General features: G+C 40.7%; 1 protein-coding gene across 1 annotated transcript; it reads left to right on the forward strand.

The window, feature by feature from the left end:
* The first annotated feature begins 22 nt into the window (after positions 1-22).
* ETF1 (eukaryotic translation termination factor 1) lies at positions 23-27,148 on the forward strand. The gene is made up of 11 exons (XM_082835487.1): positions 23-151; positions 313-416; positions 18,465-18,640; positions 19,017-19,156; positions 21,914-22,052; positions 22,380-22,570; positions 23,411-23,540; positions 24,073-24,228; positions 24,636-24,700; positions 25,507-25,654; positions 25,936-27,148. Exons 2-11 carry the CDS (start codon positions 331-333, stop codon positions 26,016-26,018), a joined length of 1,314 nt encoding a protein of 437 aa, XP_082691613.1. The 5' UTR covers positions 23-151; positions 313-330; the 3' UTR covers positions 26,019-27,148.
* The last annotated feature ends 793 nt before the right edge of the window (positions 27,149-27,941 follow it).

Raw genomic sequence — 27,941 nt, forward strand, 5'->3', positions numbered from 1 at the left:
GCGGAGGAAGTGATGTCACAGGCCCCATGTGAGCGGATTGCAACACATGCAGCTGCCTGGAAAGAGGGAGCCGGTGTCCTACGTCAGAGCCGCCGCCGCGGAGCCGCCGCCGGGGAGGAGCAGCCGCTGCCGCCCAGGACTGGGCCCTTAGGTAAGCCAGGGGAAGGGAAATGCCAGTGACCACCGCGGCGGGCCGCGCGGGGCGGGAAGAGGAGGGACTGTCGGGGGTGGCGAGGAAGGGGGCCGCTCTGCCCCAGCGGCGGCGCTAACTCTGTGGTCTTGGTGTCTCCGGGCCCCGCCGGGCCGCTCTAGGGAGGAGGAGGCGAGAAGATGGCGGACGACCCCAGTGCTGCCGACAGGAACGTGGAGATATGGAAGATCAAAAAGCTCATTAAGAGCTTGGAGGCGGCCCGCGGGTGAGCGCCGCGTCTGGGCCCCCCCATGCCCTCTTGGTTTCCGGACCCCTCAGGATGGCCGCCCCCGCGCCGCATGGCCGGATGAGGAGAACCGGGCACTAGCCAACTCCCGCCTTCTGGACCTCTGGGTAGTAGCCCTAGTCTTAGGGGCGAGGGTCTGCGCGGTTGGTCCGAGAAGGGGCCCTTTACCCTGTTAGGGCTAAGGGGTCCCGCTCCCGGGGCTCGGGCCCCTCGACCCCCTCGTGGTAGGCTACTGCTACTTTTGTACCCTTTTCAGGCGCTTGAATCCAGAACCTCCCGTTTTGAGCTCCAGGTGCTGCCACCCAACTCGGGTGCTGCTGGGGGAAAGGGCCAAGCCTTGCTTTCCGAACGCCTTCCCTGATTTCCTCTCTTCTCCTTCCTTCACTTTTCTCAGCCAAGCTTCATTAAAATGGCCTCCCCCTCCCGGGCTTCTGAGACCCGGGTGGGTGAAGTTTGGATGGGGCGGGAAGGAGGGGTTGTCAGGGACAACCTCTTTCTGACTTCCTCTGATTTCTCTGGGTCTTACAACTCTCCCAATATGACTTCCTCCAAGTCCTTTAATTACTCTGTAGCTTCCTGGTGTTAGCTGTTACAGGAACCACCTCTAAACTGAAAATGTGTGCGGGGTCGGGGAGTGGGGGAGGTTTTGGTTGACAGGTGTGTATCTGTATATACAGGAGAAATCCCAGTTATGGGGCCGTTCATGTGAACTCTACCAACAGGGTCCCTTTTGGCCTCTCTCTGGAACTCTTGGGGTAGAGGTGCTGATGTATTAGTATTAATGCTTGTTGAAATTCAGAACTGGATTAAGCGGGCTTTGAGGGTTTTTTGTAAATTTGGGTAAGAAACTATTAGGTGTGTCCGTTTTGGGAAGGGGAGACTAGGTTAAAACTGACTTTATATGTTCTTTCTTTAATTAAAAAAAAGTTGTTCTTTGGGGGAAGGTGTGTCAGAGGTATATCTGTTTTCTCACTATATTACTTTATTTTGTTCTTTTTCCCAGTCATAGAAACTCTTTACTTCCAGGAAGTGGGGGGAAAAAGTGTTTGGAACATGACATATTTGTACGTCTTCAGCATTCTTAGACGAGCAGAGTGGCTTGTCCTGGGCCATGTTAAAAGTTATTTTCAGTACAGGAATTGGACATTCTGGTTTCCAGCACAGGTTTTGTCCTTGCTTGGTAGATTTGCAAGGATAGGATTCATCAAATTCATAGTTGTTACTGCTTTATGAAATAAAGTATGCTTAGTTCTATTGAAGGCCCAGGGCTAACAGTTTTGTCATTGTGTTGTTTTGTTTATAAATTTATTTATTTTTTATTTATTTATCTTTGGCTGCATTGGGTCTTTGTTACTGCATGTGGGCTTTTCTTTAGTTGTGGCGAGCGGGGGCTACTCTTCATTGTGGTGCACAGGCTTCTCACTGCAGTGGCTTCTCTTGTTGCGGAGCACGGGCTCTAGGCGCGCGGACTTCAGTAGTTGCAGCACGCAGGCTCTGTAGTTGTGGCTCTCGGGCTCTAGAGCGCAGGCTCAGTAGCTGTGGTGCACAGGCTTAGTTGCTCTGTGGCATGTGGGATCTTCCCGGACCAGCGCTTGAACCCGTGTCCCCTGCAGTGGCAGGCGGATTCTTAACCACTGTGCCACCAGGGAAGTCTCTGCCATTGTGTTTTGTTCCTAGTAATTAGTGACAGTTCTGTTTGGGGTGAAACTTCTGAAAGTTTAGTCCTCTTCAGTTACTGGGGCTTTTACTCACTTTCTAAGATATGAATTGAAGATAGCAGCTTATTTTTCATTCAGTAGGTTTGTTTTTCTTTGAATTTAATATGACATTCAGACCTAGATAATAATCTTAACCAGAATTTGAACACAGATGATTCTCTGCTACATGGTAGAATGAATAATTATTCCCCAAGTGTGAGAATACTGTACAGGAGGAGCAATATAGGTCATGACCCATTATGATGCACTACCAGGAATTAGCCGGGTTCTTTTGTTTCACTAGCACCTGCTGTTATGTTACTTGAATCCTTCACTTGAGTATGGCTTTTACAGTTTGCTGTTGTTACTGTTGTTTAAAGCTGGATGTACCCCTTGGGTTTGTTCTCTTATTACTTTAACTTTTTTTTTCATTTATTTGGTTGTGCTCAGTCTTAGTTGCGGCACGTGGGCTCCTTAGTTGTGGCATGCATGTGGGATCTAGTTCCCTGATCAGGGATTGAACCCCAGCCCCCTGTATTGGGAGCGCGGAATCTTAACCACTGCACCACCAGGGAAGTCCCTCTTGTTACTTTAACTTGAAGGCAGGTTCACACATTAGAACTTGAATACATTACATACTCTGAGGAAGTCTAAAATATGAATTCAAACTATAATTTGCTTCTTGTCCAAGTGAAGTGACACTGAAGATAACAGTGCTTAATAACAGCATTCCCTTTACTGCTTGATGAAGGAAGCTCATTCTTAAATTTGTTCCTATCCATGTTACCTAACCACTTGAAACTTTTAAGCTCCTCTTTAAAGCTTTTAAAGACTTTAGTCCTTTGATTAGCAAAGTCCAGTAAAGTTTAAAGCATGCTAAAAATGAGGTTCTCTTTGCAGAACTTTTTTTCTAAGTAGTAGTTTTTATACAAGATTAAACTGTCCTCTAAACAGTGTGGTTCATAATCGTGTCCTGCTTTGCCTACTTTGCTTTTATTCAGGATTTGTTTACATCTTGATCCCATGAAAATGTAAAATCTTGGCCATCTATAGGTATCAGGAAGGGAGTCACACGTTTCTTCTGTTTAACTCAAACGGTTCTTGGTATATACCAATTTCTTTTTGAGAATAGCAAGATTGTATTATCATGGTTGAGTTGTGTTAGTCAGACTCATTAGATTATAATAGTGTACAGTGAGAAATGTTTTTCCTTCTTTGCCTAATGGTAAAATACTAATAGGAGAAGCGTGACGGACTTTAAGCACAAACTGGATAGCACAATAAATCTATCTGTACTGGTGTTTAAGGGGCAAGTTGTGGGTTTCTGGAGAAAACAGGTTGTGTTCAAGCATGGTTATTAACACTAGATAGCACTTAGTGGCAGATGAGTAGAATGGCTTTGGAAATGAAGATTTCTTCTCCACCCCCCACCCCCCAACACACACACATACCCCCCCCCCCCCAGCAATTCTGGGCATGAGAATCACAGATTGGTTTGTTTTTAACCCTGGCTCTTAAGGTATGCTGGGATAAGAGTAATTTTGAAATTGAGATAGTCAATATGTGATTATCTTGATATATGACCCCCAAGGTAATGTAGCTTTAAAGGGGAACCACCTGTAAAATGGACTCACTGATTAAGTACATCTGAACAGAGTGAAGTTTCTAAGCACAATAATTTATTGCACACTTGGCATGTTATAGACATTGTGTTAAGCAATACATTATTTCATTTAACCCTCACAAAAAGTATTGCCACCATTTGGTGGGAAAGGCAGACTAAGGCTGTGAGGTTAAATATCTTACTTTCTGGAATGTAGCAGATGCCCAGGATTTGAACCAATGTGCTGTACTGCCCAATGGATATATTTTATGTTTTAAAAAAAATGCAAGACTACACTACAGCTATAACAGACTGTTTTATGCTATGGAAGACCACTTATAGGGGCCAAAATGACTAAAATGGGGAACTTGCTAGGAGTCTTTTTGTAGTCTTTTTGTCATACTTAATTTTCTGAGTTAAAAAGTGTGTTACACGTATAACTTGAATTTAAGTTGGGTGGAACATACATATTTAGCTTCATATAAGCCTGGTAGAATGTTGGTTTCTGTTTATGCTAGTAAAATAACCAGCTAATTCTTTTCCTATATATAAGTCCCACTTAAAGTTAATGATAGCTCTTCCCGGTTGACGATTGCTCTTGGCGTATTCTCTGTAGTTGGCTTAATGAGGATAAATGTGTACATAAGTCAACTGGAACTAGGACAATGTGGATGGAAACCATGGTTGTGGGTATTTTGAATAAGGAACTAAACCAGGTGAAGATATGTAGGAGAAAGGCAGATGGGAAATTTAGGTTGTTTTTTCCTAATGTTTTCTGAGCCAGCAAGAGGTAGCCGCAGAAATTGTGTTGGAAGCTTTATAGTTTTCAGGTAATAAAATCATAACCAGAGCCTGTTATTACCAAGGACAGTGGTGAATGTAACCAAGGAACAGACAAGGTTCATTTGGGCTAAATTGTGTCTGTGGGTATTAGAATATTTTTTCACTTATCTTCGGCAGGGAATCTTATTTCACATATAATGAGGGCTCAGTCAGATAACCCATGTTTGAAGATCAGCACAGTTTCTAAGCTTCATTTGAGTCTTTGGGCATTTTTAAAGCTTTTGTTAAAAACAACTTGTAGATATCTTGACTTTGAAGGAAATAAATTACCTGGCTTTACATGACTGTCTTTCCTGCCCCCAAATATAACTGGTGGGGGGACTATCTTTTTCCTCTACTCTGAGGAGTTCTGATCCTAGATGTGTGGTTTTTTTCCCCACACCAGGCAGTTCTCCAATTCTCACTCTACACCAACTGAGCGTTCCTACAGTTGAATTAGATTCTGACACTACCCAGAGTTAGTGTTGGATCCCACTAGGTAACGGGGTCAGTCCCACAAGACTGCCCACACTTGTGATGCCAAAGCAAGTCCTACCCTACCCTACTTCTCAGACAGGCTATAATTTGGGGGTTCCTATGACTCCCTCCTTGGGTTCAGTAATTTGTTAGAATGGCCCAAAGATCTCAGGGAAACTATTTATGTTAACCGGTTTATTACAAAGGATATTATAAAGGGTATAGACGAACCGCCAGATGAAGTGGTACATGGGGCAAGGTCTGGAAGGGTCTGAGTGCAGAAGCTTCTGTCCTTGTGAAAGTGGGGTATGCCACCTGGGTTTACCAACCCAGAAGTTCATTAAATCTTGTTCAAGAGGTTTTTTTATAGAGCTTACTCTACAGCTTCCCCTTCCCATAGGTCTGTGGATAGAGCAGAAAGTTCAGCCCTCAGAAAACTTGGTCTTTCTGGTGACCAGCTCCATCCTAAGTCTGCCTAGGGGCCCCACCCTAAGTCACTTCATTGGCACTCCATATGAATAACATAAACTCCCATCTCAGGAAATTCTGAGGGATTTAAGAGCTTTGCTAAATTCCGGGGACAAAGACCAAAATCTCCACAAAATTCCTTACATTATATTGAATTAGAAGTTAGTAATTTTATGAAATCGTTGAATAGGTTTTTTAAAGACAAATAATACAGATTGTTTATATGGTTCGAATAAATTAAAGTATCTAAAATGTGTTTGGGTACCTTTCCCAAGTGAAAATTGTTGATTAGTAGAACACTTGGAAGTTCTCAAAGCGATGAATTTCGGGTACTTTTATTTTTACTTTTGTTCTCCATATCCTTAAAGAGCTGGCTGTAACTAGAGTGATACTTGGTAGTTTTTCATACTAATACAAGAATATTCAGGCTCTTAAAAGGCTTTTTTCATCCTGTGTTCTGGCTTCCCCTGCCCCTCCTGTCTCTGATTGTTAACACACAGGTAAAAGACCCCGCTAGAGAAAAGTCAGGAATTAGAATATTTGTAATTTCCTGAGAAGAGATGAGTGTAGAACAAATAACTACAGAGGTCTTGGTGGCTTCTTACTAAGGGGTCAAAATACAGATGCCACCAACAGGTCTGAGCCATGAGAAGAGAGCAAGAAAGAGGTAGTAAAGGGAAGAGGAGGAGATAAGAGTAGGGTGTGGTGGTGTTCCTCAGTCCATTCCAAGTGTCATAGGCTGCCTGCCTTAACTCGGATCTAGTCCTAACTGCCTCTGTATTCTGGCATGGTGTTCTGTGCACTGTGAACCTAATGAACAATTACTTTCTTTGAATTTCAACTCTTGACAGACTTCTCATTGTAACAGCAGATACACTTATCCTTCCAGGAAAGGAAGGCTTGCTCTGGACACATTCCTAAGTAAGCAAGAGTACCTAATTAGAGTACCGTTTAAGGCAGAATGTAATGTAGGTCTCCAGTGTCCCCCCCCCCACACACACACCAGTTGGACCCCTTTAGCAGAGGGCCCTTTTTCTTTGAGCTTGGGGTTGAGGGTGTGCTCAGTGTGGCAAACCTTTCAGAACATGTTTGGTTGTGAGAAAACTTAAAATGTGGGTTTTGTAGCAGGGCTAAATGGTTTTAGATCCTATTTAAAGAGAAGGAGAAATCTGCCTCTTTTCCCTAGACCTACTGCTGGAACTGTCCCTCTGAGAACTTGGGCAGCAGAAATTTTTTCTGAGTCCAGCCTGTTCTCCAGGGATCTCAGAATAGAACCTTCTTCTAGAATACATTCGATAGGTGTCTCTTAATTCTTCAGCAGCCTGCTCTTTTAGTGGCGGGGGAGAAAGGATTTAGAGGGGGTTCAAGATTCTTCTTTCCAGCAAGTTGGAAATTATGAGATTTCTCTTTGGGGCAGCTGTCCTCAGAGAGCATGATGAAGTTCCCTCTGATAACAGCTTTCTCTTATGCCACTGGACATACTTTGAACCCTAGCTTACTGCCTATCAGGAATGAAAATTTCCTCTTTTTTTTTTTTCTTTTTCTGAACAGGTATCTTTTTCTTTGAATCTAAGTGAATTGAGATAAACAATGATTGCCCTTTTTCTCACTTCTAAACGTAACTGAGTTTGATTAAGAGCCATAATTTCATTATTATTCTTGTGGATACAAAGATAAAAACACTTGATTCTTGTACGTTGATAGATTGATCAAGCTTTCTGTGCTTTAATCCAGCCGTCTCTCTTTTATCTCCTTAATTTGTATGTAATAGGTGTCTTATAAGTATTTACATGTTCGCTTTGTCCTTTTTTTTAACCTCCAAGTTGTTTTATATCTTTTTTAACACCAATATTTAGACATGTAGCTTTCATCCAGTGTATACTTTGTCTTTACTCATCACCATCTTTTCTACCCAGTTCAGAGGACTTGACATTTTCAGGTGCCTGACAACAACTTCTTGTCATGCAGATAGCTTGGGGAGTACTGGTCCTGTACTGTTCTGTTTTCACATTTTTGTTTTATCCTTTAAGGTCTCCTTTAGAAGAATGATCCTAGTCAAAACAAAAGATTGTCTTTTTCTTGCCATGTCTGTGGCCTTGTAAATTAGATTTTCCCCCGAACTCACATCTAAGTATATGAAAAACAAAGCCCACAAATGTATTTTTTACTATTAACCAGTCAGCTTACAAGCTTCATCAAACATCTGCTGTAGGTTGGACATTTATACATTTAGGGGAGCAGTGTGTAATACCATGAGAATGGTCTGACACACAACTTTGGAGTGATACTATGAACCATTTCTGGCCCCAGAATAACCTGGTACATGTTGAAGGAGATGTAGTGTAAGCAAATGATTTGGGTCTTGAATGAGGCATTGGGCATTGTCAAAAACGGAGAGATTGTTTAACTAGTTGAGCAGATTTCCTAGGCAAGTCAAGTGTTTCAAAGAATGTAACTGTGGGCATTGGTATTATTTGGTTGATACAGTATCTTTGATACACTGATGTAGTGGAGCTGTAACTGAACTGAGACTTTGAAATGGTCATTGAAATTCATTCTTGATTAAAAGCCAGTTAGCCTAAAATTAGATTCAAAAGCTTTGTGTTGGTCGATGGTTGGTGAGCTGTCGGGGTATTGAAATAGTGCAGAGTATTTGCATATATGTGCCTTGTTGGTAAAGTTGGCTTGACAGAGTTTGACAGTCCCAACACCAGTTTGCCTTTCAGTGTAAATAAACTTTAGGGTGCAAGTACTGAAAATGTACTGATCCCCAAACATTAATTCCTTAATACCTCTGAATATTTTTAGCTTTTTACTGAAGAAGAAAAAAAGTTTTCTTCCTATTTGGCTATCCCATTCTCTGGCATCTTCTGGCCTTTATGACTCTACTTAAGAAAGAAGGCTCCTCGGGAAAGACAGGGTTAATCAAATAATGAAACTAGTTTTCTGAAGATGGGTTGAATAGCATACATTTTGGCTCCTCACAACAGCTCTGTGAGAAAAGCTATTACTGCTATTTCATGGATGAAGAAATTTGAAGTACAGAGAGATTAAGTAGCTTGCCTAATACCACAGTCTAGTACGGGGCAGTGCTAGATTCTGTTCCCACTTTCCTGATTCCAGAGCCTCTGATCCTAACTATTGTACCACACTGCCTTGCTCTTTGATTAGTATTTCTTTTGCTGAATAGAAACATCTATTCTCTTCTGAAAGGAGGATTCTTGTCCAAGGAGATCTGCAATTTACTAGAGGGAGCAGATCTGTGGAGACCGAGGAGCAAAGATAAAAGGGAAGAGGCATGCTGTTTGCAAATCTACCCTAGGAAGAATTTGGGTACTGAACATTTTGTTTTTAATGAGCGTCATTGGTGAGGGAAAAAACTTAAGTTTTAAATCCTTCCCCAGAAGCTCATTTGTGTATTAGAAAGAAGATTAACAGGAAGGCTGTGGCTTTTCTTTTATTTGAAAAGTACTTGCGTAGTGGCCAGAAAAGATAAGAAGTGGACTTTCTCATTTATACAGTCCTGTGTAGAACACTGGTTGTTAGTAAGTCCCTAATGTTGGTTGTGATTGATATCTCCTGGCTTTGCACTGATGTGAGAATGCTAGAGAAATTTTCCAGCTTCTGCTGCTCCCTGGTGGAATATTCCACTAGGTCGATTTGTTTGTTTTTAGTTTTCTTTTTATGACAAAGTAAATTCCTGTAATTGTAGAAAAAATACTCCACCAGATATATACATTTTTGTTTTGGAGGACAGCAATCCTAGTGCTTTGAGGATAAAATGAACCTTCTGTAAACTTTACTTTCTGTAAAATATTGGGACATCTTGAGTTACTGTATCCTCTAGGATAGAGACTGCTTTAATGTCTCAGCATGTTCAGATATTGGTACTTGTCCCATCTGGTAATGGCATCTAACCCTGAGGTCAGTTGCACAAAACCAATTTCTAGTAACTTTGTCTAGCCTCTTTCAACAGTAACAGAATCCTCCCTTAGTTTGGTATTCTGCAAGCTCTTTATAAAAAGCAGCCCCATCGACCTCCTACCTGCATCATAGGTAATGTGGGGGGCAGGCATCAAGGTGAGGATGAACCAATTAAAGGTGGCAAAAGAAGGCATTCTGAAAGTGTTAGTTTTGTTGTGTTAAAAGACTGATGGGATGGTGTGAGCATTTTAGTGAAGCTAAAGCAGGGACAACTAGTCATTTCTAGGCACATGTTAGTTCCTCTCCAAAGACTGTCAAAGTTTTAATTGGTATTTTATTTAGTAGTTTAAAATAAATCTCTGGCGTCCGCTTAGAAGAGACTATATAGAGAAGACCCTATTTTTTATGTTAGCAATTAACCATTTATTCATTCTCAAATGTTTGAGCATCCACTATGTCCTGAAATGAGTTCTGCTTTCAATAAGTAAGTGTTGTTTCACTGTTACTTGGTAGAAGAGAAAACAGGTCAGATCTTTGAAGTGACTGATAACCAGATAGAAGTGACTGTCTCTGAATTATATCAGAATATTTAACCCATGCCACAGCTGTAAGATGAAGCCACTTAAGCTATTTAAAGTTTTAGAGGGAAATGAATTTCTTTATTTCTCCCTTGTGATAAATGACAAAACAGCTTTAGCGTTCTGACCATATTGTTTTGAACTGTTCTGGTTTGGTTCTTTTGTTCTGTTGGTAGATTTGACAGGCCCTGTAACCCAATAAAGGTGATTACCACCTACCACAAAGTCAACTATTATCCCCCTCTTTGGACTTAACTCAGATTCAAAGAAGACTACAGCACCACCTAACAGTGTTGCTCCCCACCTCACCCCACCCCGCCCCGCCCAGCTGTGCTGTGCCCTTAATTCTGGTTTTTACTATTAAGGGCAGGGGGGTAGGGCACAAGAAGCTATCAAGTTCCATCTAGTTACCATTTAGCAATCTATCTGCTTCCATGCTAGGCAGTTGACATATATTCTCTTATAGAATCCTCATGACCTTGTGAAGTAAGGAGAAACTGAGTCCCAAATGGATTTATGTGTAATTTGCCCTAGGTTGTGCTGATAGGACAGGACATGAACCCAAATCTGTCAGATTTGGAAACCTGTGCTCATAACCACCCTCCTACTACGTTCCCATATTAAACCCATATAAAACCATGGTGAATAAAATGACAAAAGGAGTAGTAATTGGAGAGGAACTGATTGATTTTCAGCTGGTGATCCATATAATGTAGCTAGCTTAGTGAATCCCAGAAACACTGTGTCTGAGATTTAAGTTGAGGTTTGTGAGCTTGAAAAGGGGATAGGGGGAACCTTGGCCATCCATATCCTAGGCATATCCTAGGCAAACATCGGGATGAAAGCTTCTTGGGGGGCATATACTCTTAAGTCCCAACTAGACCGTATAGTAGGCAGTCTCTAAAATGCTCCTGCCCTAACCTGAAGGTAGTTCTATTATGTAGGGGTGATAAGATGGATGGCACGGATTTGATGATAGGGTTCTGGCTGGAAAAAGTTGGGCACATCTGAGCCATCACAATTCACTGGAGTTGTGTTACTGCTAGGGTAAATGACAGCAGCTTACTTGCAGCACTTGGGCTCTGAGTTTCTCTTTAGGTAGGGGTGAGGTCATGGAATCTCCACGACTTGAGCTGGCTAAGAGGTCTGCTTAAAGGCATAGAAAGCAACCCAGACACGGTGATTCTTAACCCTAGTTGTGCATTAAAATCTACCTGATTCTGTTTAAATCAATCCATTTGAGAACTGAGACTCTCTTAACCCATAATCACTATCACCCTCACTCTCCCTGTTCATGAGCTATTGAGTCAGAATATAGAGGAAGGGGAGATCTTTTTGTACCGGAGCATTTTTGTTTTGCTTTTTAAGAAAGCTCTCCAAGGGTTCTGTGGCTCTCATGCAAATTGGGCAGTGGACAAGCTTGTGGGTACCACATTTTCTTCCTACCTACCTTTCTAAAGTGTTCTTGAGCATTGTTAATGATGAGCACTGGTGAGATCTTTACAGGTCAAAGAGTACCTAGATTTTTCTTTTTGTTTGTCACTCTTATGACCATCTGCATCAGCAGGCTTCTTGAATCCTGAGGCTGGAACCCTGAGAGCCGTAAAGTTACATAAACATATACCCCACAGCCCAGGCTTTGCTCTGCTTACCTTGTGTTTTCTTCTTTAGAGACCTTTCAGTCCTGACAATCTGAACCTTAAGTTTCCCTGTCCATAGTGTTTAGGGGTCATGAAACCTTGGATTAGGTAAGTAACTGGTGGTACTACTCTAGGGAGAGAAACATTCCTTTCAATGGTCACCTTTGAGAATGAGGGAACAGAAAGCTGTCAGCTATTTCTTTAAATTCCCTTCCTTCCTGAGTTTTGTCTAGTATTATTTACTGTCCGTATTTAGTCTACTTACAGCTACTTCCTTCTGTCTCCCAGCTGTTTTATTTCTCAGAAGTTAGTCTTCTGGGTGGAAGCACTGCTGAACTCTTCTTTGAAAAGGGAAAGTGCCCCTAAAATGATGAGAAACAAGAAGGGATCTGAAAACAGAGGCCCTTGAGGCCTTACATGGCACATTGTATGTTGTGTCTTATTTTGCTCAGTTTTTACAACCTGCATGTGAATCATTGCTGTATACCTCATAATTCACTGGCTCTTGAATGAGAGCCTTTTGACTTTGGGAAAGGGACAGGGTGACAAAGCAGAGGAGTGGATGAAAACTATTAAAATCAAAGGCATAGTTTGCATACACTGCCAGCAGCTCCTTAGTGAGAGCTTTATTTCTCATTCTCCCCTTAGGACTGTTTGCTCTACTTTAAAATGAAATACTCAGCTTCCTTGGTTTTATTTTGGTGTTTACACAAACTGGTCTAGCAACTTAGATTGGCTTGGGGGGGTGGGGTGGGCAGGGAGGACTATTTATTTTGTTTGGAAGCTTTCCTGGAAAAACGTTTTTTTTTCCTTAATTTATTTTTTAAAACCAGAAGCCTCCCTTTTTTTTCATTTTTAAAATTTTTATTTATTTATTTATTTTTGGTCACATGGTGCAGCGTGCAGGATCTTAGTTCCCTGACCAGGGATAGAACCCATGGTCCCTGCAGTGGAAATGCAGAGTCCTAGCCACTGGACTGCCAGGAAATTCCTGGAAAAACTTTAATTTTCTGTATCAAACCCAACATACAAAACATCAGAGATTATAATGTGGCCTTTAAATTTCTAAAGTAAAAGCCATCCATTTAAATAATCCTTGTTTCCTCATCCCCAGTCAGGTGTCAGATGAATTCAAAAACATAAGGTTTCCCCCAGACTGGGTAGGGAGAGGCACAAGGGGAAACTAGTGAAAGGTAATTTTTTTAAACATTAGTCAAAATTCAAAATGAGTAAGAAGCCAAGACTAACTTTCAAGTAGTGTTTCAGATATAGCAACTTGGTAGAAATCTACCAAACAAAATTTTTTGGCAAGCTATACTTCCAAACCATTTTTTTAAAGTGGAATCCTATAACAAGATTCTGTTCTTAGGTATCTCTACCACTCTGTCCTCTCTAGGATGTTAAATGGATGTGAGTGCAAGGTTGCCCAACTCTGGTGCTATACAGTGAAGTTGCTTAATGGATGCTTATCTTCTTAACCTATCTGCAGTGGAAAGTAAATAGCTGCTTATCTTAAGGTCATTGCTTTGTCCTCCACCTGATTATCTTGCTTTAGGGATTTCCTTTAGGCATTTTGGGTTCACTCAGTTAATTTATCCCAACATCCTTTTTAGCCTCAAACTTTACATCCTTTGGGGTTTGGTGCACATTAGCTTCCTGAGCTCTGAGCCTTCACCCCTGCTATCCTTGGAGCCCCTTCTCATTACGTTTCCTACTTAACTGCCTCTTTGCTTGTTCCATCTCCTAGGAAACTATTCTGTAAATCAGAGCACATGAGCTTTTTAAAACTGAGCCCTTCTTTTGAGAAGTAACTAACTCCCTTGGTCCCTAAAGATTCCAAAAGCCCCAGGGTAGAGAAATACACTGTTTTGAGAATTGTTCATCTGAAAACAAATACAAGCCAGTGAAGCCCATATTGCAATTTAACCTGTCTTCTTTTTTCCCTGTCTTGTGTATTTTCATAATATACAGGTGGCACCTACAATCTAGAACAAGTTTAAAGTTAAATTTACTTGCCCAATTTTTCCAGCCCCTCCTAGATAAAGCAAACTCCTTTTTTCCTCTTTGGCCTATAAGATTTGGCAGAACTCCAGACGGAATTATCAAAGTTTTTTGGAAGTTCCTCTTCAGGAACCTAGCAAGATAAATATTGGAAGTAAAGCAGTTTGTTACATTTGATAGCTGAAAAATAGGACCCAGAGCATACTCACTGACTGTAAAGATCATTTTTCTTTTTTTGTAATAGAAGATACCAGTTTGTTTCATTTGAGAATTCTTTTTCTGTCTAATTCAGAAACTGGAACACGGCCACAGGTAGAATTGTCTGAGAGCAATACATCTGACTTAGTGTAAATGTGTGTGTGCATGAGCAAGGGATTGTTCCGAATCAGTCTGGTTTGTCAGTACTGTATTTGAAGTTTTAGGTGATTTAAATAATGGAACTAGATATACATTTATATAGGTGAAGAAGTAACTATGGGTCAGGTGTGGTGTGTGGATATGCTTTATCTTATATGAAGTGTATCTTGGAAGCAGCTTTTTTTAATGATCATTTTCCTTGTGTTTGTGGTAACAACTAAAGCTGCTTATCATAAATTTGTTTGATTTGATTCTCTGGTTTGGCTAGAATATTTGCTCCGCTATCCAAGGGGTGGCAGCAGAGCACACACCATACTTTACCATGTACTGTTAATCGACTTGTAGTTCATTGGGGGAAGTATCACAAAGGTTGTGAACCAGCCTTCTAGATTTGGAGTAGATACCCCAACAGAAACAGTGCCGGTTTTGGAGACGGAACATTAGCTGACAATCTGAGAGCAACCATTTTGATAGTGGAAGAGCTTGATAGCCAGCTTGTCTCCTTCTATAAAGAAAACTTGTCTGACTAAGGGACTTGTGGAATTTACCACTAGGAGAAAACTTTCAAAGGGCAGGGTCTTGTGTAAGTGAGGTCCCTTTCCAATGCTGGTACCAAGGTGCACATTTGTGAAGTTAATTTTACTCTAGAAAGGTAGTTTCCAGACACTTCCAGATTTTAAACAACTATAGTTATAAAGCTAATATTAGGGGTTTTCTCTACTTTTTGATGTTGTTCCCCTCACTGTCTCTTCCCTTCTTTCTTACGCCACTTGGCACATAAGCCCATTTGACTTAACACTGTACCCATCTTTCTAATTTCTTTTTCTTGCCAACTTCCACCAGACACTGGATATGTGAGATTACACACTCGGTGATTAGGGGAAAATTTAGGTGTTTCTGTCAGTCTTCCCAGTTTATCTAAAGAAAGCCCCCACCCATTTCATTATGACACTAATACTTGTAATGATTAAACTTGTCATAGCCTTTAGGGGCATGATCTATAAGAGTCTCAGGAAGTAAGTTGCCTACAGACTCATTAAGTATCATGTAGAAACAGTCTGTAAAATGATAATCACATTACTTAACATGCTTTGGCTCGTATCAAATCAGCTTTTGCCTTCAAAATATAAATTGTCTCAATTTGTTTATTTACTTATTTATTTTTATTGAAGTATAGTTGATTTACAGTGTTGTGTTAATCTCTGCTTTACAGCAAAGTGATCAGTTATACATATATACATTCTTTTTTTAATACTCTTCATTATGGTTTATCATAGGATTGTTTTAATTGATTTATTTTTGGCTGCATTGGGTCTTCGTTGTTGCGCGTGGGCTTTCTGTAGCTGTGGCGAGCGGGCGCTCCTCTTCTTTACGGTGTGCCGGCTTCTCATTGCGGTGGGTTCTCGTTGTGGAGCACGGGCTCTAGGCATGTGGGCTCAGTAGTTGTGGCTCACGGGCTTAGTTGCTCCGTGGCATGAGGGATCTTGCCAGACAAGGGCTCAACCCGTGTCCCCTGCATTGGCAGGCGGATTTTTAACCACTGTGCCACCAGGGAAGCCCGATAATGTAGTTTTATGTTTGCTTCAAGGAGAACTAGGAATATTGAAATGAGGTATTTCTTAACTGGTGGTGCTAGTAAGTATCTTGAGAATGCCCAGGTAAAAAAGATATGTTGCTGGCATCAGTATTAAGGTAAGAGTGAGGCTGGTGGCTGCTCATAAGGGACCTCCCATGTGACAAGGCCTTGGGGGTGTCCTCCATAGGTCAGGGTTTAGTCCTGGTTTTTAGTTGTAGAAACTTGAATTTGCTTGAGTACCCAGAGTTGATCAGACTTTCAGTGCATTGCTTTTTTTTTTTTTTGCGGTACGGGGGCCTCTCACTGCTGTGGCCTCTCCCGTTGCGGAGCACAGGCTCCGGACGCGCAGGCTCAGCGGCCATGGCTCACGGGCCCAGCCGCTCCGCGGCATGTGGGATCTTCCCGGACCGGGGCACGAACCCGCGTCCCCTGCATCGGCAGGCGGACTCTCAACCACTGCGCCACCAGGGAAGCCCTGCATTGCTCTTTTTAATCAAACTCAAAAGTGATTAATATGTAAAATATATTTAGAGATACATTTATTTAGAGAGAGAGAGGTGTGTGTATGTGGGTGTGACACTGTGTGAATACAAGGCTCTCGTTTCCCATTATAAGGATACTTAGGGTGCTAAATTAGTGATTATAAATTTTCGTGGTAAGCCTGGCATTTTATTTATTTATTTTTAATATTTATTTTTTTGGCTGCGTAGGGTCTTAGTTGTGGCATGCGGGATCTTTGTGGTGTGGGCTCTTCCTTCTAGCACACGGGCTTCTCTCTTGTTGTGGTGTGTGGATTTTTTTTTTCTTTCTCTAGTGCCGCGTGGGCTCTGTAGTTTTGCGGCACGCCAGCTCTTTCGTTGAGGCGCCCGAGCTCAGTAGTTGTGGTGCACAGCTTAGTTGCCCTGCAGCATGTGGGTCTTAGTTCCCCGACCAGGGATCGAACCCACGTTCCCTGCACTGGAAGGCGGATTCTTTACCACTGGACCACCAGGAATTTTAAAGGGAGGGACCAGGATATTAAATTGGTATTTCATCTAGACTTTGGAAAGATTTGTTGCACCATCCTATGATGGCATCATCCTCTGAAGAACCACCAGATTCCAAGCCTCTGCCATAGACTCAAGGTCAAACTCCAGCCTGTTGTCACACCCTTATCAAAGCTTCTCTCTTCATTCCTTGGGGAATGAGGTGTTTCCCAAGAACCCCTTAAAGTGCCTTACTTCTTTACATATTACATAACTAATATTCATTCAAATATTTGAGCACCTACCATATTCTTTTTTTTAATTGAAGTATAGTTGATTGTAAATCAAACTGGTGTACAGCAGAGTGATTCAGTTATAATACATATTTTTCATATTCTTTTCCATTATGGTTTATTACAGGATATTGAATATAGTTGCCTGTGCTATACAATGGGACCTTGTTGTTTATTTTATATATATATTAGTTTGTATTTGCTAATCCCAAACTCCTAATTTATCCCTCCCCCACCCACTTTCTCCTTTGGTAACCATAAGTTTGTTTTCTACGTCTGTGAGTCTGTTTCTGTTTTGTAAATAAGTTCATTTGTGTCATATTTTTAGATTCCACATGTAAGTGATATCATATGGTATTTGTCTCTGATTTCACTTAGTATGATAGTCTCTAGGTCCATCCATTTTGCTGAAGATAGCATTATTTTTCTTTTTTATGGCTGAGTAGTATTCATGTGTGTGTGTGTTTACCACATCTTCATCCATTCATCTCTCGATGGACATTTAGGTTGCTTCCATGTCTTGGTTATTGTAAATAGTGCTGCTGTGAACATTGGGGTGCATGTATCGTTTCAAATTTTCAAGTTTTCTCTGGGTATGTGCCCAGGAGTGGGATTGCTGGATCATATGGTAGTTATATTTTTAGTTTTTTAAGGAACCTCCATACTGTTTTCCATAGTGGCTGCACCATTTTACATTCCCACCAACAGTGTAGGGAGGGTTCCCTTTTCTCTACACCCTTTCTACCATTTGTTATTTGTAAACTTTTTGATGATAGCCATTCTTACTGTTGTGAGGTGATACCTCATTGTAGTTTTGATGTGCATTTCTCTGATAATTAGCAATGTTGAGCATCTTTTCATGAAATGTCTATTTAGGTCTTCTGCCCATTTTTTGATTGGGTTGTTTGTTTTTTGTTATTGAGTTGTATGAGCTGTTTGTATACTTTGGAAATTAAGCCCTTGTCAGTCTCATCGTTTGCAAATATTTTCTTGCATTCAGTAGGTTGTCTCTTTGTTTTCTTTATGGTTTCTTTGCTGTGCAAAAGTTTACAAGTTTGATTAGGTCCCATTTGTTTATTTTTGCTTTTATTTCTATTGCCTTGGGAGACTGACCTAAGAAAACACTGGTATGATTTATGTCTGAAAATGTTTTGTCTTATGTTCTCTTCTAGGAGCTCTATGGTGTCATGTCTTGTATTTAAGTCTTTAAGCATCTTGAGTTTATTTTTGTGTATGGTGTGAGGGGGTGTTCTAACTTCATTGATTTACAGGCGGCTGCCCAGCTTTCCCAGCACCACTTGCTGAAGAGACTGTCTTTTCTCTGTTGTATATTCTTGCCTCTTTGTCAAAGATTGACTGTAGGTGTGTGTGGGTTTATTTCTGGGCTCTCAATTCTGTTCCATTATTCTATATATGTTTGTTTTTGGAGCACCTACCGTATTCTGAACACAATTCCTAGCTCTGGGTATACTTTGATTACAGTGGTGTAGCCCCTACCTTCATGGTCACCTTGAGAGTGATTTATTTCTACTATTTTAGGGGCGTCTCACTTTTAACTCCCTTTATTAATGGTAACTCTTTACTTATATGGTACTTAAACCTCTAATGCTATACTTTCTTCGACAGCAATGGCACAAGCATGATATCATTGATCATTCCTCCCAAAGACCAGATTTCACGAGTGGCAAAAATGTTAGCAGATGAGTTTGGAACTGCATCTAACATTAAGTCACGAGTAAACCGCCTTTCAGTCCTGGGAGCCATTACATCTGTACAACAAAGACTCAAACTTTATAACAAAGGTAATCTGGAGCTTGATCATTTACCTCCTCTACTTTGTCTTGGTTGTATTTTCCACTTTGATCCTGCCATGATGCTTTCGGTCACTAGTGTTTTCTTCACCCAGCCATAAGCATTGTCCCTTTGGTCTTTTTTTTTCCCCCTAAGTTATTTTTTGAAAGTTAAGTAGTATTCACTGTACTTAAAATAATAAATCCTCCTTTTTAAAACATCTCAAGTTTCACAATTAGGGAGAGAAATCTGCCTGAGAGATTTACAGATATTTCCACTTTATTTAAATTACGAGGGGCAGGAACAACAGGCTGTGGGAACATTTTCTATTAATTGAGGAAAATTAGCTGTGGATATAAGTAGAGAAATTGTTTGTGTTCTTTGCAGTACCTCCAAATGGCCTGGTTGTTTACTGTGGTACAATTGTAACAGAAGAAGGAAAAGAAAAGAAAGTCAACATTGACTTTGAACCTTTCAAACCAATTAATACTTCATTGTATTTGTGTGACAACAAATTCCATACAGAGGTAAGAAGTTCATCGAATATTTTCATTACCCGGAAAGAAACCCCATACCCATTAGCAGTCATTCCCAGTCCTCCCTCCCTACTCCCACCCCCCAAGATCTCTCAGCTCTAGGCTACCCCTAATCTATTTTCTCTCTGTGGATTTGCTTGTGCTGGGCATTTCAATATAAATGGAATGATAGAATGGGTGGCCTTTTGTGCCTAGCTTCTTTCACTTAGCATGTTTTCAAGGTTCATCCATGTTGTGGCATGTATTTTGCTTCATTCCTTTTTATTACCAAATAATATTTGCCACATTTTACTTATTTAACATCATTTGATGAATATGTTGTTTCCACTGTTTGTTATGAATAATACTGCTTTGAACATACAAGTTTTTGTATGTCCATATGTTTTCATTGGGGGCAGGTATATACCTAGGAGTGAAATTTCTGGGTCATATGGTAACTGTTTAACCATTTCAGGAATTGCCAGTCTGTTTTAATTGTGCCATTTTACAAGGCTGGCTTTTATTTTTTTTTAATTATTATGGCACTGAATGATATGATCATTCAGCATGTTTGAGGAAAGTGCTAAGCTGGGTTTGAAGAACTAATTAGAAGCAAAGAAATAATTGGTTACCTGATCTCCATGTCTCCCTATGTATCCATGATACTTCTCTACATTTCTCGCTTAGTTTTCAGCTCACAGATTGTAAAATCTTTATTAGCAGGTCCATAAGAGCTTCCCCCGCCCCCTATAAAACTTTTGAGTGACAGAGCTGCCATAATATGATGAACATTAAGGGTGGAAAGGAAAATTCATTAGAGTGACCTAAATCAGTCAACAGTAGAACAATCAGGAATTCACAGCTGGCTCCTAGTTCAGTCTCTTGCCTTTCATCGACCTAGGGGGAAACCTCTACAGTGGAATTAGAATTGACATTTGTCGACACAGTTTACAATGGATGATTTTGCTAACTTGACAGGAAGTTCAGTTCCAGTCAGATCTTGAGCGGTTGCATAGATGGTGGAGACTGATTTTCTCTTGGCTAACACAGCCTCCTTCTGGCAAAAGCTTTATTGGAGAAGCTCTTTGCCACCCTCTCCAACTTAACTGTTGTCTGGTTTGATGAAAGCAGATTTTAAATCTTGTTGATTTAAATAGTACCTGGTACTCATGTTACCTAGTTTTAGCTTACTTACTAAGTTAGCTTCATTGGTTTTTCTAAACCTTAACTCCTCTTCCAAGACACCATTTCATCGTGCTAGCTTTATCTTGGCTTTAACGTGTATGTCAATAACTACATACGAATGTGGCATACTGAACAATACAACTTATGTCGTGTTTAATCGGAATATTTATACATTCTTATGAGGGATAAGTCTATTCCCTGATAAGCAGGCTTGTTAAAAACCTAAATTAATCAAGCTGCGTATCAGAGGTTATTGGGATAAGGCAAAATTTTTAACGTGGGCAATATTCATGTCTTTTTTTTTTAATATCCGCCAACACTTTGTTTTATTTAACTTTTTTTGTTTTGTTTTATAAATTTATTTATTTTTGGCTGTGTTGGGTCTTCACTGCTGTGCACGGGCTTTCTCTAGTTGCAGCGAGCGGGGGCTACTCTTCATCGTGGTGTGCGAGCTTCTCATTGCAGTGGCTTCTCTTGTTGTGGAGCACGGGCTCTAGGTGCGCAGGCTTAAGTAGTTGTGGCACGTGGGCTCAGTAGTTGTGGCTCGCAAGCTCAGTAGTTGTGGCACATGGGCTTAGTTGCTCCGCAGCATGTGGGATCTTCCCAGACCAGGGCTCGAATCTGTGTTCCTCTGCATTGGCAGGCAGATTCTTAACCACTGCGCCACCAGGGAAGCCCAATATTCATGTCTTAATGCTAATTATCGGGCGTGCTTTGGTAAAAGGGTGATTCTTAGTGATTAATCTGCTTTCCAGTCAATTCCTGAAGGAGGTATTTTCTTCCTCAGTTAAATGGTTTGGGTAATAATTAGTGGTAAAGAGGCTGCCACCTAGTAATTAGTCATCCACCAAGTCTATAGAATTTAAACTCCATCATGGAAAGTCTTGCCCATCTATATGGGTCCCAGGACTATTTAAATATTTTCTCTTTCAGGAGGCAGAAATACAGTGATACAATGCTAACCCAGAAGGAGGATTTTCCCCCATAAAAATTCAGAATTATTACCTGTAGTACCTTCAATATAAAATTGAGTTTTAGATCCTGATATCATTAATGATACTCAAGACATAGTTAAATGAAACATTTAAAAATTAGATCTTTTTATAGACTGTTTCTGGGTTTTGTACTCAGTGAGTACTACTCTAGAGTTGATTTACAAGATACTCTTACTTGCCATAGTGAATACCGCCTATTAATGCTGGGGTTATTAATGGTAACAGAAAGTCAACTTTTGGAGGTTAGACTTTGAATGTTACGTTCCCTAGACCATCATCAGTCTAAAATCAAGGACCTAGGAAGAATTTGAGCCCTGTAACTCTGTGTTAGTTTTGCATTCCTGTGCCTAGGTCAGCTTTGTAAAAAGGCTTCACATTGATATTGTTGGTTTTCTCCTGAATCTGGTTCAAATTTGTCCATGTGAGTTACATATTTATAGCTGAAGTCTATAAATTACTCCATGAAATGGTTTTTCTGTAGTACTCATACAAGTGAGTGGAGAGGGCTTGTATATGTCCTTTTGGATTTTTGTCTTGATTTTAGCAAAGCTTTGAGGTTTATTGTGTGGTACCTGTGTTTGCTTTTCAGGCTCTTACAGCACTACTTTCAGATGATAGCAAGTTTGGCTTCATTGTAATAGATGGTAGTGGTGCACTTTTTGGCACACTCCAAGGAAATACAAGAGAAGTTCTGCACAAATTCACCGTGGATCTCCCAAAGAAACATGGTAATCTAGGAAGAGAACATGAGCACCTTTCCTTTGTGTCTGATTAAAGAAGCAAATTGTATAATAGGGGAAAGTAAATCCAGATGATGGGAGAAGCATCATGCAATGACTTGTTGGTGCTTGTGGCTCTTTTGATTAGAGAATTAGTGGTCACTCTGTGAAAGCCAGTAATAGCTTATACCAAACATTTAAGTTCAGGGAATAGTGATTTTCCTCTTTCTCCTTTCCTTGGGGAATAGCATGATTATATAGTTACTTTTTAATTAGCAAGGCATCTTGTACTTTTTAATAATTGACTTTTTCTCTCACTACTTTTCTTTGTCAAAGGTAGAGGAGGTCAGTCAGCCTTGCGTTTTGCCCGTTTAAGAATGGAAAAGCGACATAACTATGTTCGGAAAGTAGCTGAGACTGCTGTGCAGCTGTTTATTTCTGGGGACAAAGTGAATGTGGCTGGTCTTGTTTTAGCTGGATCAGCTGACTTTAAAACTGAACTAAGTCAATCTGATATGTTTGATCAGGTAAGTGAGAAGTAGATGCTCCTTTATGTAAGTTTCTAGGTGAGAGTAGTTGAGTTCTCTGAGTGCTGGGACATGCACATCTTTTTTACTTTTACAGTGAAAAATTCTGTGTTAAAAACCTAGCTCTGAGTGGACAAAATTCCATGTGTATTATTAGGAATATTAGGAGATATTCCCCCATGTCTTTCTGGACTTTTTTTCTTTTGAAATCAGCCATTTTTTGGATAGTATCTTTCTGGACCCTATGTTGGCCCCTGCTTTTAGTGGGTTGCCATAATTGGCTTTAAAATGGAGTTTGATTTCAAAGAAACTAGGACTGGTTTTTCCTGTCTTTTTCGGACTTATTCCTGGAGGTAAGTAAAGCAGTGAACCTCTCAGCAATATGACGGAGCTGATTAAGCCTAAAGCTTTAATCCAGAAAGCTCTATTGGTTTATGACTTGGGCTGGGCATAACACATTCCCAAGGTGTTCTTCTGGTGTGGGGTAGTAGCATTACAGTAGAAGGCTCACTAAAGAAGCTGTCTTATGTACTCTACCACCTTATATAGCAGGAACCAATAGTTCCTCCTTTCCTCCACGAGACACTTTGTTTTGTTTGTGTTTGATGAGTTAGGCTTTTATAGGTCTGATAGAATGTGTGATATCATTGGCTAAGAAGTTTATCCTGGCAGTGTTCTTCAGTGAGACCTATTCATGAGTAAATTGGGCTCTTTCCCCTCCTCTTGAGGCTTCAATGATCATGTTGCTAGTTTTGCATGTCATTAAAAGGTAACGGGTCTTGGTAAGGGTGTTTTGAAGTACTAATGATGTGCTTTTTAAATTTTTTTTAATTGTGTCAGAGGTTGCAATCAAAAGTTTTAAAATTAGTTGATATATCTTATGGTGGTGAAAATGGATTCAACCAAGCTATTGAGTTATCTACTGAAGTCCTCTCCAACGTGAAGTTCATTCAAGAGAAGAAGTTAATAGGTATCAGTGAAATGCAACTTACTTACTGTGAAATGTTTTTGTATGTATATGTGTATGTATATGATTATATGTATGAAACACTGAAAAGGTAAAAGGAAGATTTAGCATTTTAAGTCCTCTTCAGTGGAATCATTAATCTTTCTTTAGTTGTTAAGTCTAATAAATGTGTTTGTTTTTCTAATGTTTTTACTGTTTTTGGCAATAGGAACCAAACTTCAGTTAGAGTTCCCATATTAATTATCCTTTGTAATAAGAGTGATGAATAGAGGGCTCAAATTAAAAATTAATGGGGCCATTGTTTGGCTATGTTTCTAATTTGACACACATTTCCAAATGATTGTGTATTTGGCCCAACTGTTACCTCTTCAGAGTCATTTTCTGGAGCCTCAACTAGCAGTGTGATTTTTCACTGACATTTGGCACTTACTCATTTTTAAGTTGACTTTTTTCTCTTCCTGACTTTGAGTAAGAAGGTCTGTATCTACAAAAGAAACCTTAATATATGTTCTTAATGACCTGTCCCTAACCACAGGGCGATACTTTGATGAAATCAGCCAGGACACGGGCAAGTACTGTTTTGGAGTTGAAGATACACTAAAGGCTTTAGAAATGGGAGCTGTAGAGATTCTAATAGTCTATGAAAATCTGGATATAATGAGATATGTTCTTCATTGCCAAGGCACAGAAGGTATGAGAATTAGAAAATAAGATGACTATTACTGACCTGTGTATTCAAGAAGCCTGGGAGGGAGATTTGGGAAAGGTGGCTGATTTCAGGAGCAATGAAAAGGCAGATCTATACCGTGTTTCCCAGTCTTTCAGTCTGTATCCAATTGAACTGATAAATGTCTACCTAAGATAGTTAAATATTTTGAGGACAAGGGCTATATCTTAAATATCTGGTGTTTCCTTATGATAGGAGGAGTGTACCTGGTAGACATTCATTCATTGCATGCTGACTAATGTTCTTATGAAAAGAAGGTTGCTAGAATGCGTTCAGGAGCTCTTTCATCTAACCTGATTCATCTCATGGAACTTAAACCTGTTAGTATATGAGAAGCGGGTTAACACATTCTTTTTTCCCCAATGCTGCAGAGGAGAAAATTCTCTATCTAACTCCAGAACAAGAGAAGGATAAATCTCATTTTACAGACAAAGAGGTATGTGATTGGTTTGGTGATACACACAAGGAAACATAAATCCATATGTTAGAGCCCTGGCAGCACAGAGTAGCATCAGCCTTGGAAAACCAAACCTCATACTTGCTGGCAGTGGGGAGTACCGGGAGGTGGTCAGCTCCGGTATGCCACATACTGATCTGATTCCAAAGAAGGAGGCCAGGTCATGGTTACCCTGGTTCCTTATTTTTAAAGAAAACATTCTCATACTTGAAAAATGTTTGAGAGGAAGATTAATTAAATAGTTCCTCTCCTGCACTGTGAAGTCTGTGCTGCTTTCTTCATTTACTTTACCAGCTCTTCTACTAAAGCAGCTTCTACAGGTTTGGCCTAACTGCATCACCACAGCTTCAAGTGTTACCTGCTCAGCACAGGTCCCTTTTAATTGGTAGCTTCTTCAAGTTCTGAGTTGAAGGACTTTGGTTTTTACAAGGCTGCTCCAAAAAGCAGTCCTGGCGTGTCTCTTCTTGGCTGTTGAATGAGTGCTGCCTAGAGACACTTTATAACAGCCTGACTTCTAGAGACAACAGGAGGAACCATAAGCTGAAAAACTGCCAAGTGTGTTAACATTTCCTTATTGAGGCTAGAGCCTGGGGAGGAATGTTGTTTGAAGTAATCAGAATTTCTGTGCTGTTGCAATTATATCACCAGAAACCATAATTCACTCACAGTTTCACATACACAGATATGACAGGGACAAGGAGAATGTTGGCAGGCAAGGGAGCAAGCGTTCCTGTCTTGATATATCCTAATCCCATTGTTTCTGTATCTCGTGGCTGCCCCTGCAGACAGGACAAGAACATGAGCTGATTGAGAGCATGCCCCTGCTGGAGTGGTTTGCTAACAACTATAAAAAATTTGGAGCTACATTGGAAATTGTCACAGATAAGTCACAAGAAGGATCCCAGTTTGTGAAAGGATTTGGTGGAATTGGAGGTGAGTAGCAAATCAGAAAACTAATAGCCAGGGTCTCAGGCCACAGCCTTTTCCTGGCTATCCCAAAATAACGTTAACTTCAGGTGAGGTGTGCTCATCATCCACTGAAGCAAGGGATTGAGGCAGTGCATGTGCAGGTTCCTTGGTTGGGACCACTTTTTATCATCTCTTTGCTTTCTATAATTCTGCAAGGGGATGGGGCTTCCCTTAATAGAGTGAATGTGCTCCCCACCCCCCAGTTCTGTGAACCACAGCTATTGACTGTTTGTTTGTTTCCCCAGGTATCTTGCGGTACCGAGTAGATTTCCAGGGAATGGAATACCAAGGAGGAGATGATGAATTTTTTGACCTTGATGACTACTAGGTAGTCGACATGGGTCCGGCAAAACGTGCCTCACCCTCCAGCATCCAACCCAAGGAGCATACCCGTGGTGGAATCCAAACAGATCCCTGCCTTACAATTGGAACATTTCCAGAACTTAGTCCATGAGCATTGGATATTGAAAAGAAAACCGAAACAAAAACCAGACCCAACCCTACACTTTGGTTTGTCATGGTGTCAGCGCAGCAGCCTACAACTAAGTTCCTAAATGCCACTTTGGACTAATTTAAAAAAGAATCCCAGTTTTTACTTTTACTTGATGGTGAAATTGGTTGCTCTTGTATTTTATGGGAAAAAAATGATTTTTTTAACCTTCATACATAGAAGCAAAATACTTTAACTGCTGTAAACCTTCAAAAGTTAATAGAAATGAGATCCTACTGGTTTGTTTCTTATTTTGATTGGAGAAAAATTAAATTGCTGCATTTCGCAGTGACCCATTTACATGGCATTCTCAGCTTAGACTGCATAAGAAGAAATATATGTGGTGAAATGTTGGAACCATTTCTCTCTTGGTCTCTGTTTAGTGTTGAAAGGGTGAGCTAATAGGAGGCAGTTTCAACTTCACTCCCTCACACTACCCCTCCCCTCCAGACTGTCAGTTTCAAGAATGCAGATTGCATTGCAAAGATAAACTGACACATGAAGCATTTGGGCCAGTGCTCTGTTTCCTTCCATCTGTTTTGCAGGCGCATTTGTGCCCGGGGTTTGGGAGCCCTTAGCATCAATTGCTTTGACAAGGGTTTGCATCATCTTGCATACTAGAAACCAGTTTGGGATGGATATGATGGGGCTTCTGTGCTATTGCTGGGATTGGGAGAAATAAAACATGCAATTTAAGTGGAAGCAAAGAAATTTAAAGAATATTTTATTTTGCTTGGGTCTGTCCTTGGCAAAAGGGAGGTGGTCATGTTTTCCTTGTGTTGGATGGCATGAGATTATATTGTTTCGATTTTTTAAAAATGAACTGCAAGGTTTTCACAGGAACAACAGACAAGACATGTATGACTGTGCATGTAATTGTAAACCCCTGACCTGGTGGGGTTGGAGCATCTGTTTCAAATATGGGACTTACAAGCACCTCTCATAGGAGAAATTATGGGAGGAGGGTGGGAAGGGCAGGGATGGGAAGGGATGGGACACAGCTTTTGGCACCAAGGACTTAACCACGTTGGATCCAAAAGTGGGCCTGAAAACCTGAAGCTTATGCTTCACAGCTGGGCTGTAAATTGGACTTGACCCCAGCTGACATGCAAGGTCATGGCGTGCCTGAGGTGGTGACAGTGAACAAAGTGTATAGGACGTGCCCAGTGGTAGCAATGGAAAAAAAGTATACCAAATGGACTTTGAAGGACCAAAGGTTTTAAAAGTCAATTGGTATCACCCCACACTGCTAGGGTAGTGGGGTGCATTTGGTTTTCAAATTGGGTACTTTTAACACTTTAGTGCCTGACTGCTGTTCTTCACTGACTTGACTCAGTCACTCGTAGCTTTATTGGTCTGAACCAGCTCCTTGTTCCCAGGTTACAGACCTGCCTATCGTTCCAATAATCCTGTTTCACTTGAATGAAGGGAGTATGTCTTAAATGTAAAGCTTCTGGTTCTCACACTGTACTCTGAGGTCCAAATGACTGTCTATGTATAACCTGATGTCTCAACCCCCAGTGAGAAGAGTCAATTCTTTGGTATTCACCAACGCGGGAGGCTTCACCGGAGCAGGCTTTTGCTTTGGGCTCTGCTGTTTGTTTGCAGAACACCCAAGAGCGAGCAAACATGCTCTCTTCACAGCAGTACCTTAGGGTTTTGCCATTGTAAATGGGTCTAATGTGATATGACAAGACCAGAGAAATTGGATGTAAATTTACATTTTTGAATATGCTTGTTGTTTCACATGATACATTTAGG

Source organism: Leucopleurus acutus (assembly GCF_964270905.1).
Source record: "Leucopleurus acutus genome assembly, chromosome: 3".
In the NCBI taxonomy this organism is placed as follows: domain Eukaryota; kingdom Metazoa; phylum Chordata; class Mammalia; order Artiodactyla; family Delphinidae; genus Leucopleurus; species Leucopleurus acutus.

Bases quoted from the DNA above. Each gene is read 5' to 3' on its own strand.
- ETF1 (XM_082835487.1), top strand. From the start codon at position 331: ATGGCGGACGACCCCAGTGCTGCCGACAGGAACGTGGAGATATGGAAG. The intron at 22,053-22,379 runs GTAATCTAGGAA...TCTTTGTCAAAG, and splicing joins GGATCTCCCAAAGAAACATG to GTAGAGGAGGTCAGTCAGCC. The intron at 24,701-25,506 runs GTATGTGATTGG...CTGCCCCTGCAG, and splicing joins CTCATTTTACAGACAAAGAG to ACAGGACAAGAACATGAGCT.